We start from the raw sequence: 13,125 nt of genomic DNA on the forward strand, positions 1-13,125 counted from the left end.
GGACCCCCTCTATCAGATTCTGTTCATCTAAAGGATGAGGAAAAAAAAAATCCACAGTGGCGAATTTGTTTCTGTAGAAACGTGTACCCCAAAGTAATGCAAATACAATACAGCTCCTCCTACCTAGAACTGTGCAACTACTTTAATGGAGGGACAAAAAATTAATGTTTAAAATACATAAATGCTTGTGTCAATTGGATCCTCTGATTCACCAACGCCATGTGGTTATCCAGGTGTATGGATATTATGACCTATATATAATTGGGTATTTTCTACCTTTTGGTCATTAATCATTATATTGGAAGGTTTGTTTAAAATAGGTTGGATCTCTATTTGGTTTGTTTGGATTGCACCTGTTACACCTTATTCAGTGTGGTGTGGCTATTGCACATTTTGTGTGTGTGTTTTTAATATTTGTACTAATAAAATTTCTATTTTGGGAATCTTTGTGACTAAATAAAGACTGGCACAGGAAACAGTCAGCAAGAAGAGTGCATGCTTTATTGAGTAGGCGATATACAGCTATCATATTAACAGAGATTTCACGTAACGGCCTACAGCAGAGAACATAAATAAAGTCTATTATCCAGTGCAAGTAATCGGCAAAGCTGCACATCGGGGGTCTTTGCCAGAACGGGTGGAGATCCTGTTACCTATCGGGCAGACAGAGGAGGCAGGACTGCAGTCTCCTGGTCAGGTATCACTGGAAGTACAGGCTATTATAGTACATGGCATTGTATACAGCAATGGGCACTGGTGTCATGAGCGCAGAACATGGTGGGAGTACATCCTAACACGGACTTCAGAGGACCGAATAGTCCATAAGACTGTGAAAGCCCCTAGAATCTATAGAGCAAAGGACAGGAAATCTGAGCAGCAGCATGGTGATAAAGGGGTTAATAATAATGACGCAAAGCACTGCCATATTCCCTTTTTGTATAAGCTGGAAATAAACAGCACCGCTCTGCTTCATGGACTCGTGTGGCAGCTGCAGTGCCAGACAGCCCATATGTGTGAGTGGTGCTGCGTGTGAGGAGCAGAGAAAGCACAAATGCCAGCAAATATGTCAAACCAAACTTGTCACTTAAAGGGACTGCCGCACATTCAGCGCAGTCTGATCTGCAGGCAGCATGTTAGAGCCGACAGTCCTACTCCATGATTACCCGCCTTACATGAAGGACTTTGCATAGAGCTGTCAATCACCATTTGCCTACCGGACTCCTAATCATAGAAAAGGCAGCCATGTAAATAAATATAATACAACTTATAATTAATAGTTTCCCATAAAACAGTACATGGCCCTGCTCAGCTCCTCCGGCTCTAGAACATGCTGTCTGCACATCACACTCACAAGTAAAGGTTGCCCTTTAAGCCCTCACACTATCTAGGAAGGTTACGGGATGGGAATCGGATGGCGCTATAAAAGATCCAAATGACCGCTCCGGACGCTATATTGGGAGCGCTGATACACAAGTGTCACTTTTCAGGAGGTAAAAGGAATCTAATCTGCAACATAACTAGTAATTCATGAAACCCTCTGCTTATTCTGGGATTAGTAATCCAGTGGGCAGTCCTAATCCACAATTAGGAGATAACCTCTTTATAAATGCTTACAAAGATATCAATCAAAACTATAGGACGGCCCCCTGGACTCCGGACCCCAAAACAGAGGTTACTTTGGGTTTCCCAGCTTCGCGCTGTATACCTTTATACCTCGCTGCCCGCAGATTGGCCTGCATTGTCCACATGACAGATTCTCTTTAAAGCGATACTTTAGCTAAAAGGATGATTTTTTTTTCATACTGATCTTGGGACTTTTTGGTTTCTCATCAGCAGCAGCAAAAAAAAAAAAAAAATACAAAAGGAAAATCTCTGATGCCGATTGAGCTTTCTGTCTGTTGGAAGCTTATCTAGACTGACAAAAGAGAAAAGAAAAAAAAAATATCATCAACTTCACAACTTGCTCTAAATCCAGTGGGTATGCTGGCAAGTAATAATATGATGTGGCTCAGTGTGGACATATCCAAATTATCCACTGACACTGTCCTTTCAGTAAGGCTAGGGTCACACTGGCGTATGACTCGCATGAGTGCAATGTGAGATAATCTCACATTGCACTTGGCTCCATTTAAAAAACAATGGTGCAGCTCAGATCTACGAGTTTTTTGAGGGGGAAAAAAAAAAAAAAAAAAAAAAGGTTCCAGCATGCTGTGATTGTCTGTGAGAGTCGTGTCACTCATGCCCATACAAGTCTATGGGTGCCAGCAGACTGCATTCGGATGACATCTGAGAACAGTGTGATATACTCACAGGCTGACAATGAAGGAGATTTAGAGATCACTCCCTCCCTCTCCTCTGCAGCTGTGATCCAATCCCAGTTACATGACACTCAGCTCACACTCGCTGCAGAGCAGAAGCCGAGGGTCATTAGTATATCGCATCCGATGCTATACGCTAATGTGACAGGAACCCAAGAGAGGATGAAGTGTTCAAACACCTCTGGCTTCGCTTATCACACTGGAAAACGCCGAAAATCCAACAAGTTGATGACTTAGGAATATCAGTGAGACTGCGTCATACCAATATCTGCTAATGCCACAATGGAACGTACATGAGAGAAAATACTTAGGTTGTGCGTTCCCTTTTGGTTTTGTAAAATGTTATTTTTGAAAAATCTTATTAAAAATATTTAATAAAAAAAAAAATACTCAGATTATCACCCAGCACTGCTGTACAAATAGTACACTGCTCTACAAGAAGGACACCATGTAAAAAAAACGTAAGGGGAGGGGGGGGGGGGGAATAGGCACATGAAAGATTTCACCTGGCATCAGGTTGCTTCACATTGACATTTCAATAAAATTGTCAAAGGTATTTGAAAAAATATTTTTTTTCTCCAAGAAACAATGCACCTGTAGTCGGAGCCAATTATGATATAGCAGCTTACCTCCAATATGAATGGTGTTGAATGACAACTAGAAACAGCCTGAACTCCACTTAATATAATTTGTATTATTTAATAAGATACACTGTCCCTACTGCCTTTCTTCTGAAATTCTCCCTCCAGTATGTTTCTGTGCCTCCTGTATGGGTGACCAAAGGCTATAATAATAATAATAATATTATATATATATATATATATATATATATATATATATATATATATATATATGCGCTTTTCACATGGCTCTTTAGGCTTAATCTGACCACCTGCAGTACTATGGGAATGTTTTGTCATAGCATATGGCCCAAATATTATCTAAGTGGTTGATATCTGTGGTCACTGATCGTTGTTCTGTGCCCAAGAAAAGAGCAGCCTATGATACAGCCAGAAATGGTGCACGGGCGTTGTACAACTTGTGACCGGACGATAGGGGTAGAGAAGGGTTGGATGATACTATGAAGAAAAGGGTTTCTTCTACTACTCAAACTCAACTAATGCAGACTGCTGACCCTAATCCATCACTATGGAGCCGCCCGTGATAAGGAGAGGTTTATATAAAAATAAATCAGCACTATGTCCAGACACCGCACTACTAAGCTCTATGGGCTGGGGCTGGTATTGCAGCTCAGTCACATTCATGCCAACTACAAGTAGCCGTCCCAGACACGGCCCATATTTCTGATAAAAAGACCTACATTTGCTCACTTCAAACAATCCTCATGGAAAAAAAAAAAAAAGCTGTTGGACAAACGTGACTTAGTAGCCAACACAGCCTCTTTGTGCAATTTAAGGTTACATTTTTTAAAATATTTTCCAGTCATTATACTTTAAAAAATAATTTTTTTTGGCAAGTAAAAGGGATTTTGGGCTCCCCTCGCCCCGGTAGTCTGATCGCTCCTCCTCTCCTCACTGTAGTATGTGGAATTAGAAGATACACTCCTGCTACCACTGCATTTACACAGAATGGACACAGCCGTGTGCGGTTTTCTCTCTGGGACATCACACTGACCCCATAAAGGGTCATTGGTTCATACACCCATCCGGTCCGTGGGACTCACAGCGTCCTATTCTCATCCGTTCTGCAGATAAGACTCAGACATTAAGTCTATGGGGATCCATTATATGAGGATGACACACAGGACAGACTTTAGTGCAGAGTTCCATCCATATTTCATCCGTTTTCAACTGATGCATTGTTAATATTCAATGAATACATAAAAGATCCAACAGTCGACCTGTGTCAGTTTTAAACATCGGATAAAGGGAAAAAAACGCAATACGGAGATAAAACGAATCATAGATGAGAGGGAAAACGGCTTTACATGCATGTAAACACAGACTCGGATGTGTGAATGCTAAAGCAGGATACCAGTGGATTCAGCCGGTCCATGCAGAGAGGTGACAGGACCAGAGAGTGTGCGGTGTAGTTCCCCTTTTGGGGGAGGAACAATCAGATGTTATGGAGAACCCCTTAAAATCACATTATACTATATGTATGTACAACTCATATATGCACACACACTATATACAGTACTGTGAAAAGGCATATGTGGGAAAAAAATACTGCAAGTCAGAAAATGTTTAAAAAAAATGCATATACACACACTAATTTATATCTATATATATGTTTGCAGTTTGTTAATTTATAAAAAGAAAAAACTAATTGAACAGAAAAGAAAAGTCTGAATCATCAATATTTGGTGTGCCGGCAGCTCTTTGCCTTCAACACAGAATCAATTGTTTTAAGTACATATGCATACAGTTTGTGAAGGATCTCTGCAGGAAAATTGTGCCAAACATCTTAGAGAACTAACCACAGACCTTATGTGGATGTAGGCAGATAAGCAGGGAGGCATCAGATGGTCCCCAAATTTATTCTACAGCAGGAGAAGGACCTCAAACAGACAGAACCAATGTTATTAAGAAAGATAATCAGCTTGAACATCAAGATGTCCCTGAGGCAATTACATGTCTCCCCCACAGAGCGCTGATCTCAATATCAACAAATCTGTCCGGGATTACAGAAAGAAGCGACATCCATAGAAGATCTGTGGTTAGTTCTCCAAGATGTTGGGAACCATCTCCCTCCTGAGTGCAAGTGTACCTAGAAGAATTGATGTTTTGAAAGTAAAGCGTGGGGAGTCGGGACATCAAAAATTGACTTGATTTAGGTTTCTCTTTTGTTCATTCACTTTCCATTTTGTTAACTGATAAAAATAAACTATTAACTTTGATAGTATTCTTAGCTGACAGCATTTTTTTCCCACACCTTCCAAAAACATATGCACAGTGCTGTATATATAGCTGGAATTTGGTACCTATGGACAGTCTTTAGGATGCTCCCAACATAAGCTGATCTGAGTTGCCCCCTAACTGCAATCTGTGAAGGAATTCAGTCATGAATGGTTTATTATTTCACAATTCTCATTGAAATCAATGGCCTGTCCATGTAAAAATATAGACCTACTGGCTCCTACAAATGGAGAGCCGCTCTTTGCTCCAGGTATCTGCTCCTGGCTATAGATATGGACCCTTTAAACCTATATGTATGTAGTGGATTTGGAGTTCTGTATTGGAAAAATCAGACCAACAGTCTATTGTGTGTAGGGGAAGTTGATTACCCCAGATTGCACTTCAAGATGATTTGCCATTAATGCTGACAGCATGTGATTATCCAGAAACAGAGGCACGTGCTTGGCACATACATCCCTGCACAGACTATAAATGTGAAGAGCAATGTACATCGAGCTCCCATTGACTACGGTTCTGCTCTGCCGGTGTACACTGTACCCAGCACCGAATTCATTACCCATACATAGCTAACAATACTCAGCCTCTTCATTTCCCTTACACATTTAATTCTTGAAGATGGAAACGTTGAAATGACACTTGATGGCTCCAAGATGGCATTAGGAGAACACATCTCTTAAGTGGAAATGAATACAAATTCTGAATGCCCTTGTTCGTCCCGGCATACATCCACAAGCTGAATGCAGACAGTGGTCTGATGAGGGATGAAGAGGACCCCAGGGGTGGAGTGTGGTTTACCAGAAGAACTAGAGCTTGGTGGGAGAAACCAGTTGTGTGTCATTTCATATTAAATATACATAGATGACGAAGGAGACTGCAGACTGTGGGGCTGGAATATTAAAAGAAAGTGTTCATGTTCCTTTGGGGGGTGTCCATTTCAGGCACGTCGGGTCCATTGCCTTATTGCTGTTGCTTCTCTTGGCTTCTTTTGCTGCCCATTCATCAATCAAATCCTTTGTAGAAAAAAAATGAATTGAGAATTACATTCAAGAACTGAGAAGGGTATTCCCATCAATCTCTGGGGCCCCCACGAATCCTGAGAATGGGGGGGCTCCAGCGCTGGTATAGCATTGCAACCCCTATGTTTTTCTCTACACAGTAGACCCAGAGAACACTCAGGGAACCGTGACCAGAAACATTCACTCGATTGAGGTGGTGTTACAGGTATCAGCAGAGGGTTGCTTCCCACTCATTTTCAGGACTTAGGGACCTATGATAAAAGGACTATCACTAGGATAGGGGAGGAATAAAAATGCGGTAAACACAGGTGAAGACGCCCTCTGTTGTCAAATATTGGTGATATTAGTAGGTCTGAATGACCCCCAATATGGTGGCCTTTACTGCACCCAGTTGTCACAATGCTTGCACAAACCATCAAAACTAGGTTCTAGTGACACAGGTGCGTTCTTTATGGGTAAGCAGCATTTTACTCTCGTGGTCTTTTCATACAGCACCTTCACCGTTTTGCCTCTCCTCGTACATGTATAGCACTTCTGCAATATTCAATCACACTATGTGCTATGTTCCTATAAGTGTATTTGGGGGACATCTAGTGGCGATATAATGTACAGTCACTAAGCTTGAAATAAAATATTTTGACTGTCAGGCTATGTGCGCACGTTACGTACTGTCCCTGCAGAAATTTCTGCAGCGATTTGAACAGCACACGTGCGCTTCAAATCGCTGCAGAAAATGTCCGTAGTGAAAAAGAAAAAAGCCGATTTCATGCGCTCTGACTGCAGCCCCTCCCATAGACAGGGTGCAGGCAGAGCGCACGGAAGAAGTGACATGTCACTACTTAGAACACGCGCTTCGGGCAGCAGCCAAAGCGCTACGCTCTAATATGCCACGTGCGCACGGCTCCTGCACAATCTCCATAGATTATGCTGGGGACGCAGGACGCATGCAGTTACGCTGCGGTGCAGATCGCAGCATAACTGCATGCAAATACGCAACGTGCGCACATAGCCTTAACCATGCTATTGTAACCCATTGCTACCCATTTCCTTATGTCCTCCCCATTGACCCAATACTATATTTTTACATGTTTCTTGATATATTGTACCAATCTTGTTACCAATAAAATTATTTATTTTTAGGTTTTCCTAAATCATTTCTGAACATATTTGCCATTGTTTTGGTCTTTTTTCCATTTAACATTGCTCACTGGGTTTTCCCATTTCTTTGGGGACTATAATCCTCCCTACTGGTCTGCATTCAGGTTTACTATATCTAACTATCAAAACATGCCTGTCTGTAAATGTGGCAGTGGAATACTATACGACTGAGCACATTTCTCATTAAGGTGCCTGTAATACTAGCTTTTCATGAAATAGCAGAATTTGTTTTATCCTAGCCCCCCTCCTCCATATATGATTGGAGAGGTCATATATACCCTATAAGTGTATGTTCACACAACAATTTTTCCAGTTGGCCAAAAATCTCTGATTTCAAAATGGAGACACTTCAGGAAACTCCTTTTCGCTGGCATTTTGTAAATCTGAAGCAAACTCGTTAAGCATTCTTGGTTGTTTCCCAGAATGCTTTTTTGGTAGTCTGTTTTTGGAGCACCGGCATTCCTAAGAACTTAGTCATGACAGGGGTCATCAGTTGACCCCTCGGCTGTCATGATAACCTATTGGCACCCAGTGATTGCGTCACAGGGCCACGGATGGGTAATGACGCACTCCCTGCTGGCAAGTGTAAGTGCGATCTAACTAGTTAACAGGCATGGGTGGATCGCTGAATCACCAGCGCCTGTTAGCTGCACATGTCATCTGATCTGGATAGCTGACATGTGCAGGGAAAAATGTGAGTTCAGCACGTCAGCTCACGTCAAAGACACATAGGTACATCCTTGGCTGTGAAGGGGTTAAAGGAATCGGTGAGAAGTTTTTTACTTCCTCATCTGAGAGCAGCATGATGTAGGCAGAGATCCTGAATGCAAAGATGTATCACTTAGATTACTGGGTGCAGACATTCGGACCCATTCAGAATTTTTAGCTGTAGCCATGTAGCAGAGCTGAATGAGCTTCCCTACCCACACCAAGCTCTGATAAGACATTGTACATTGACAGCGAGGAGTCAGAGGAGGGGGTGTGCAGCTCTGCTATGCGCATGACATGACTTTGTAGTCCAAGCAATAAGGGTCCTGCTGCTTAAATATAGCAAATAAACCACTGATATAGTGACAAGACACACATCCCTGCATTTTCATGTTAACCCTTGCAGCATGCTGACTTCCACTTACATAGCAAAAACCTGCTGACACATTCCCTTTAAGATTCAGCACAATGAGGAATGATGAGACGGAGTTTAAAGACTTGATTTGTAAGATATCATCATGCAGGACATGAATAGATCATTCTCTCTAGATGGATTCGTTACCTGTCTCTTCAGTACGAGATGCTTTCCCTTCCAATACTTCAACATCTGTAAGGCCTGCAGGGTGCTTACAATATCGACAGGGTTTACAGCCGTTTCTTGGCTAATTTCTAATAAAAACAAAAACAAGAATTCCCCAATAAATACGATTTGCAGTTTTTCAGGAGGCTTGTATAAGGCCTATAAAGCATCAGATCTTGTCAGCGAACACGGGCTCCAAAAGCAAGACCATAGGAGTTAAATCTATTGCTCCTAATATGCAGGGTAAGGTACAATCCTACCTTTAATAGAGATCTCCTTGCCCTGGAAGGTGTGTAGGTATCGTAACAGAACCTCCTTCCAGTAACTACGGTAGCTAATCAGGCCAAGGTCTGAGAGAGGCCGCTCCGGAGAGCCCACCTTTTCCTCTACCTTGGATAGTAAGTAACCTGGAAGAAGCCAGACACAGAGTGAGTTCTTGCCTTGTCTGATGAAGTCCAGGAGTGATACACGTAGCCCAGACACTTACTGAAATCTATGAGCATCTTCCCATAGCCCTGTCTCATGTACTGCGGCATAGTCAGGATACAGGACACATTGTAGTTCAGGAAAGAGTTCTTCTCCTGCAAAAGGAATGGCAAGAATAAGGCTACCGCCTACATAAGACACATTTAGACTTTTGAATAAAAAGGTTTATGACAATAAAAGGTGGTCCGTAAACAGATTTATAGTCCTACGGTGGCTGGAGTCAAGATGGCACAGAGGCCTCCATGCCATAAACACAGGGAGTTGCTCAGCAGAAAACATATTCTAATCTAAACTGATCATTGTCATGGTCACAACAATCAGGTGACGTTTCTCATCCACCCACATGTATCCTAGTACCTGGACTGTGTGGTCACATGATAGAATCACAGGACTTCCGCAATGTCAAGTCCTTGCTTTGGAACGCATAACCCATAATCATAACAAAAAAACCCCATAAGAAATCCTACCTTTGAGAAATAACCTATGAGATGGCAGCCGGTGTTGTCTGCTTCAGTCATGACATAAAACAGAAAAGGCTCAACATCGTAATAAAGGGTTTTGTGGTCTAAGAAAAGCTTGGCGAGGAGGCACAGGTTCTGGCAGTAAATCTGGAAGAATTGTTACAGCGACATCATTAGTCATCCAACAGCAATGAGATTTGCATAGAAGTTCATTAATGGCAGCCTATGTTTAACGCGAGGGTTAAATGACAAAGTCAAATCGGCTCTAATGCCAACCTTGTTCTTCTTGCCATCTACTTCAAAAACAGAGATGGATCCCTTGCGGTAGATCTCGTCTCCAGGTGGATGCTTCCAAACACACTTCGCCTGCAGAAAAAAGAAAGAGTTGGCCAGGAGTTGGGAGACATAAGTAGGAAACCCTGACAAACCTCCTGCCCTGAGGCTTTTAAGAATAAGCGAGTGACAAAGCGTTGCACTTCCCAAACACAGCAAGGCATAGAACTTCAGATTTAGTTTCACACATTGCCAACAAGAACATTTGGATACTCACAATAGAAAAAGAACATTTTCTTTCTTGGAGCCTTCCTTGGGGAACACAGGAAACGAAGGGAATTTTGTTTACTTACCGTAAATTCCTTTTCTTCTAGCTCCAATTGGGAGAAGAAAATGGGTGTAGGCTGCTGCCACTAAGAGGCTGACACTATGCAAAAAAAGGTAGCTCCTCACTGGCAGTGTACACCCACCAACCGGCTCACAGCTAAATCAGTGAGAAAGCAACATAGTAGAAAACAACATAATTGAATCTATACATAAAACCGGGTGCTGTGTCCCCCAATGAATTCTTCAAGAAAGAATTTTACGGAGAGCACCCCAAATCTTTTTTCTTTATCACTGCATCAGGGGACACAGGAAACCATGGGACGTCCTATAGCAGTCCCGAAGGTGGGCAGAAGACAAAACCCATCAAATTTGTTCTCGGGCCACTGCGGCTTACAGGACCGAGGTTTGCATCTGATGAAGCATAGATGGATAACCCTAGAGAACTTTGCAAAGGTATGAATAAAAGACCAGGTAGCAGCTCTGCAGAGTAGTGTCACAGAGGCCTGATGACGGACAGACCAGGAGGCCGCCACTGCACAATTTGAGTGAGCCGTGACCCCAAGTAGGAATGTTCTGTCTGTTAGGCCGGGGCCACACGGGGCACTAGTGCGATGCTCGCATGACACTCGGCTCGCGCTGGCAGCACAGCAGGAGCCGAGTGTCATGCTAGTGTCCCTGCGACTGCGGTCTGACCGTGCAAGCGGACCTCAGCTGCAGGGGGCGGTCTGGCTCTCGGGAGGGGCGGGCCAGCGCTGAGGAGGGGCGGGCCGGTGCTGCGGAGGGGAGGGAGGGATTTCTCTTCCTCTCTCCTCCGTAGTCGGTTATTGCGATTCCCGCTCTGCACGCACGGTACACCGGAGTACCGCGAGTGCAGTGGGATTTTTCTCTCGCCCCATTCACTTGAATGAGTGCGAGAGAAATTAGTCTCGCATTACACCTGCAGCATGCTGCGATTGTTTTCTCGGTCCAATTAGGGCTGAGAAAATCGCTCATGTGCGCTGACACACAGGCTAGAATTGGTCTGAGTGGAATGCGATGTTACAGTGCCTACAAGTAGTATTCAACCCCCTGCAGATTTAGCAGGTTTACACATTCGGAATTAACTTGGCATTGTGACATTTGGACTGTAGATCAGCCTGGAAGTGTGAAATGCACTGCAGCAAAAAAGAATGTTATTTCTTTTTTTATTTTTTTTTTTTAAATTGTGAAAAGTTTATTCAGAGGGTCATTTATTATTCAACCCCTCAAACCACAAGAATTCTGTTTGGTTCCCCTAAAGTATTAAGAAGTATTTCAGGCACAAAGAACAATGAGCTTCACATGTTTGGATTAATTATCTCTTTTTCCAGCCTTTTCTGACTAATTAAGACCCTCCCCAAACTTGTGAACAGCACTCATACTTGGTCAACATGGGAAAGACAAAGGAGCATTCCAAGGCCATCAGAGACAAGATCGTGGAGGGTCACAAGGCTGGCAAGGGGTACAAAACCCTTTCCAAGGAGTTGGGCCTACCTGTCTCCACTGCTGGGAGCATCATCCGGAAGTGGAAGGCTTATGGAACTACTGTTAGCCTTCCACGGCCTGGACAGCCTTTGAAAGTTTCCTCCCGTGCAGAGGCCAGGCTTGTCCGAAGAGTCAAGGCTAACCCAAGGACAACAAGGAAGGAGCTCCGGGAAGATCTCATGGCAGTGGGGACATTTGTTTCAGTCAATACCATAAGTAACGTACTCCACCGCAATGGTCTCCGTTCCAGACGAGCCCATAAGGTACCTTTACTTTCAAAGCGTCATGTCAAGGCTCGTCTACAGTTTGCTCATGATCACTTGCAGGACTCTGAGACAGACTGGTTCAAAGTTCTCTGGTCTGATGAGACCAAGATCGAGATCTTTGGTGCCAACCACACACGTGACGTTTGGAGACTGGATGGCACTGCATACGACCCCAAGAATACCATCCCTACAGTCAAGCATGGTAGTGGCATCATGCTGTGGGTCTGTTTCTCAGCCAAGGGGCCTGGCGATCTGGTCCGCATCCATGGGAAGATGGATAGCACGGCCTACCTGGAGATTTTGGCCAAGAACCTCCACTCCTCCATCAAGGATCTTAAGATGGGTCGTCATTTCATCTTCCAACAAGACAACGACCCAAAGCACACAGCCAAGAAAACCAAGGCCTGGTTCAAGAGGGAAAAATCAAGGTGTTGCAGTGGCCTAGTCAGTCTCCTGACCTTAACCCAATTGAAAACTTGTGGAAGGAGCTCAAGATTAAAGTCCACATGAGACACCCAAAGAACCTAGATAACTTGGAGAAGATCTGCATGGAGGAGTGGGCCAAGATAACTCCAGAGACCTGTGCCGGCCTGATCAGGTCTTATAAAAGACGATTATTAGCTGTAATTGCAAACAAGGGTTATTCCACAAAATATTAAACCTAGGGGTTGAATAATAATTGACCCACACTTTTATGTTGAAAATTTATTAAAATTTAACTGAGCAACATAACTTGTTGGTTTGTAAGATTTATGCATCTGTTAATAAATCCTGCTCTTGTTTGAAGTTTGCAGGCTCTAACTTATTTACATCTTATCAAACCTGCTAAATCTGCAGGGGGTTGAATACTACTTGTAGGCACTGTATATTGCACTCCACTCGCACCGATTTTCTCGCCGTGTGGCTTAGGCCTTACTCTATAAGCTTCCAGAATGGCAGACTGAATCCAGTGAGAGCTTGTGGCTTTGGAGGCAAGAAGGCCTCTGTGATGACCGTCCGAGATCACAAACCATAGAAACAGCACAACTGAAAGGAGCCGTCCTGGAGCGTTAGAGACGTAGTGCTCTCACGAGGTCCAGTTTGCTCAGACACCTGTCCCGAGGAGAAAAAAGGGAGACTAACAAACCAAGGACAGTACATTATTTTTGTT

General features: G+C 43.3%; 1 protein-coding gene across 5 annotated transcripts in view; it reads right to left on the reverse strand.

The window, feature by feature from the left end:
* Nucleotides 1-478: 478 nt before the first annotated feature.
* KAT7 (lysine acetyltransferase 7) overlaps nucleotides 479-13,125 on the reverse strand; it is a 101,694-nt gene continuing 89,047 nt past the window's right edge. For all 5 annotated transcript variants that reach the window (XM_075350226.1, XM_075350225.1, XM_075350223.1 and 2 more), the window contains 6 exons: nucleotides 9,883-9,972; nucleotides 9,613-9,753; nucleotides 9,147-9,240; nucleotides 8,920-9,066; nucleotides 8,642-8,748; nucleotides 479-6,207 (listed from right to left, as the gene is read on the reverse strand). In XM_075350226.1, coding sequence (XP_075206341.1) covers nucleotides 6,106-6,207; nucleotides 8,642-8,748; nucleotides 8,920-9,066; nucleotides 9,147-9,240; nucleotides 9,613-9,753; nucleotides 9,883-9,972 — 681 coding nt within the window. In that variant the 3' untranslated portion in view covers nucleotides 479-6,105. The remainder of the gene's footprint in view (nucleotides 6,208-8,641; nucleotides 8,749-8,919; nucleotides 9,067-9,146; nucleotides 9,241-9,612; nucleotides 9,754-9,882; nucleotides 9,973-13,125) is intronic.

This window comes from Anomaloglossus baeobatrachus, chromosome 5, assembly GCF_048569485.1.
Source record: "Anomaloglossus baeobatrachus isolate aAnoBae1 chromosome 5, aAnoBae1.hap1, whole genome shotgun sequence".
Lineage (NCBI taxonomy): Eukaryota > Metazoa > Chordata > Amphibia > Anura > Aromobatidae > Anomaloglossus > Anomaloglossus baeobatrachus.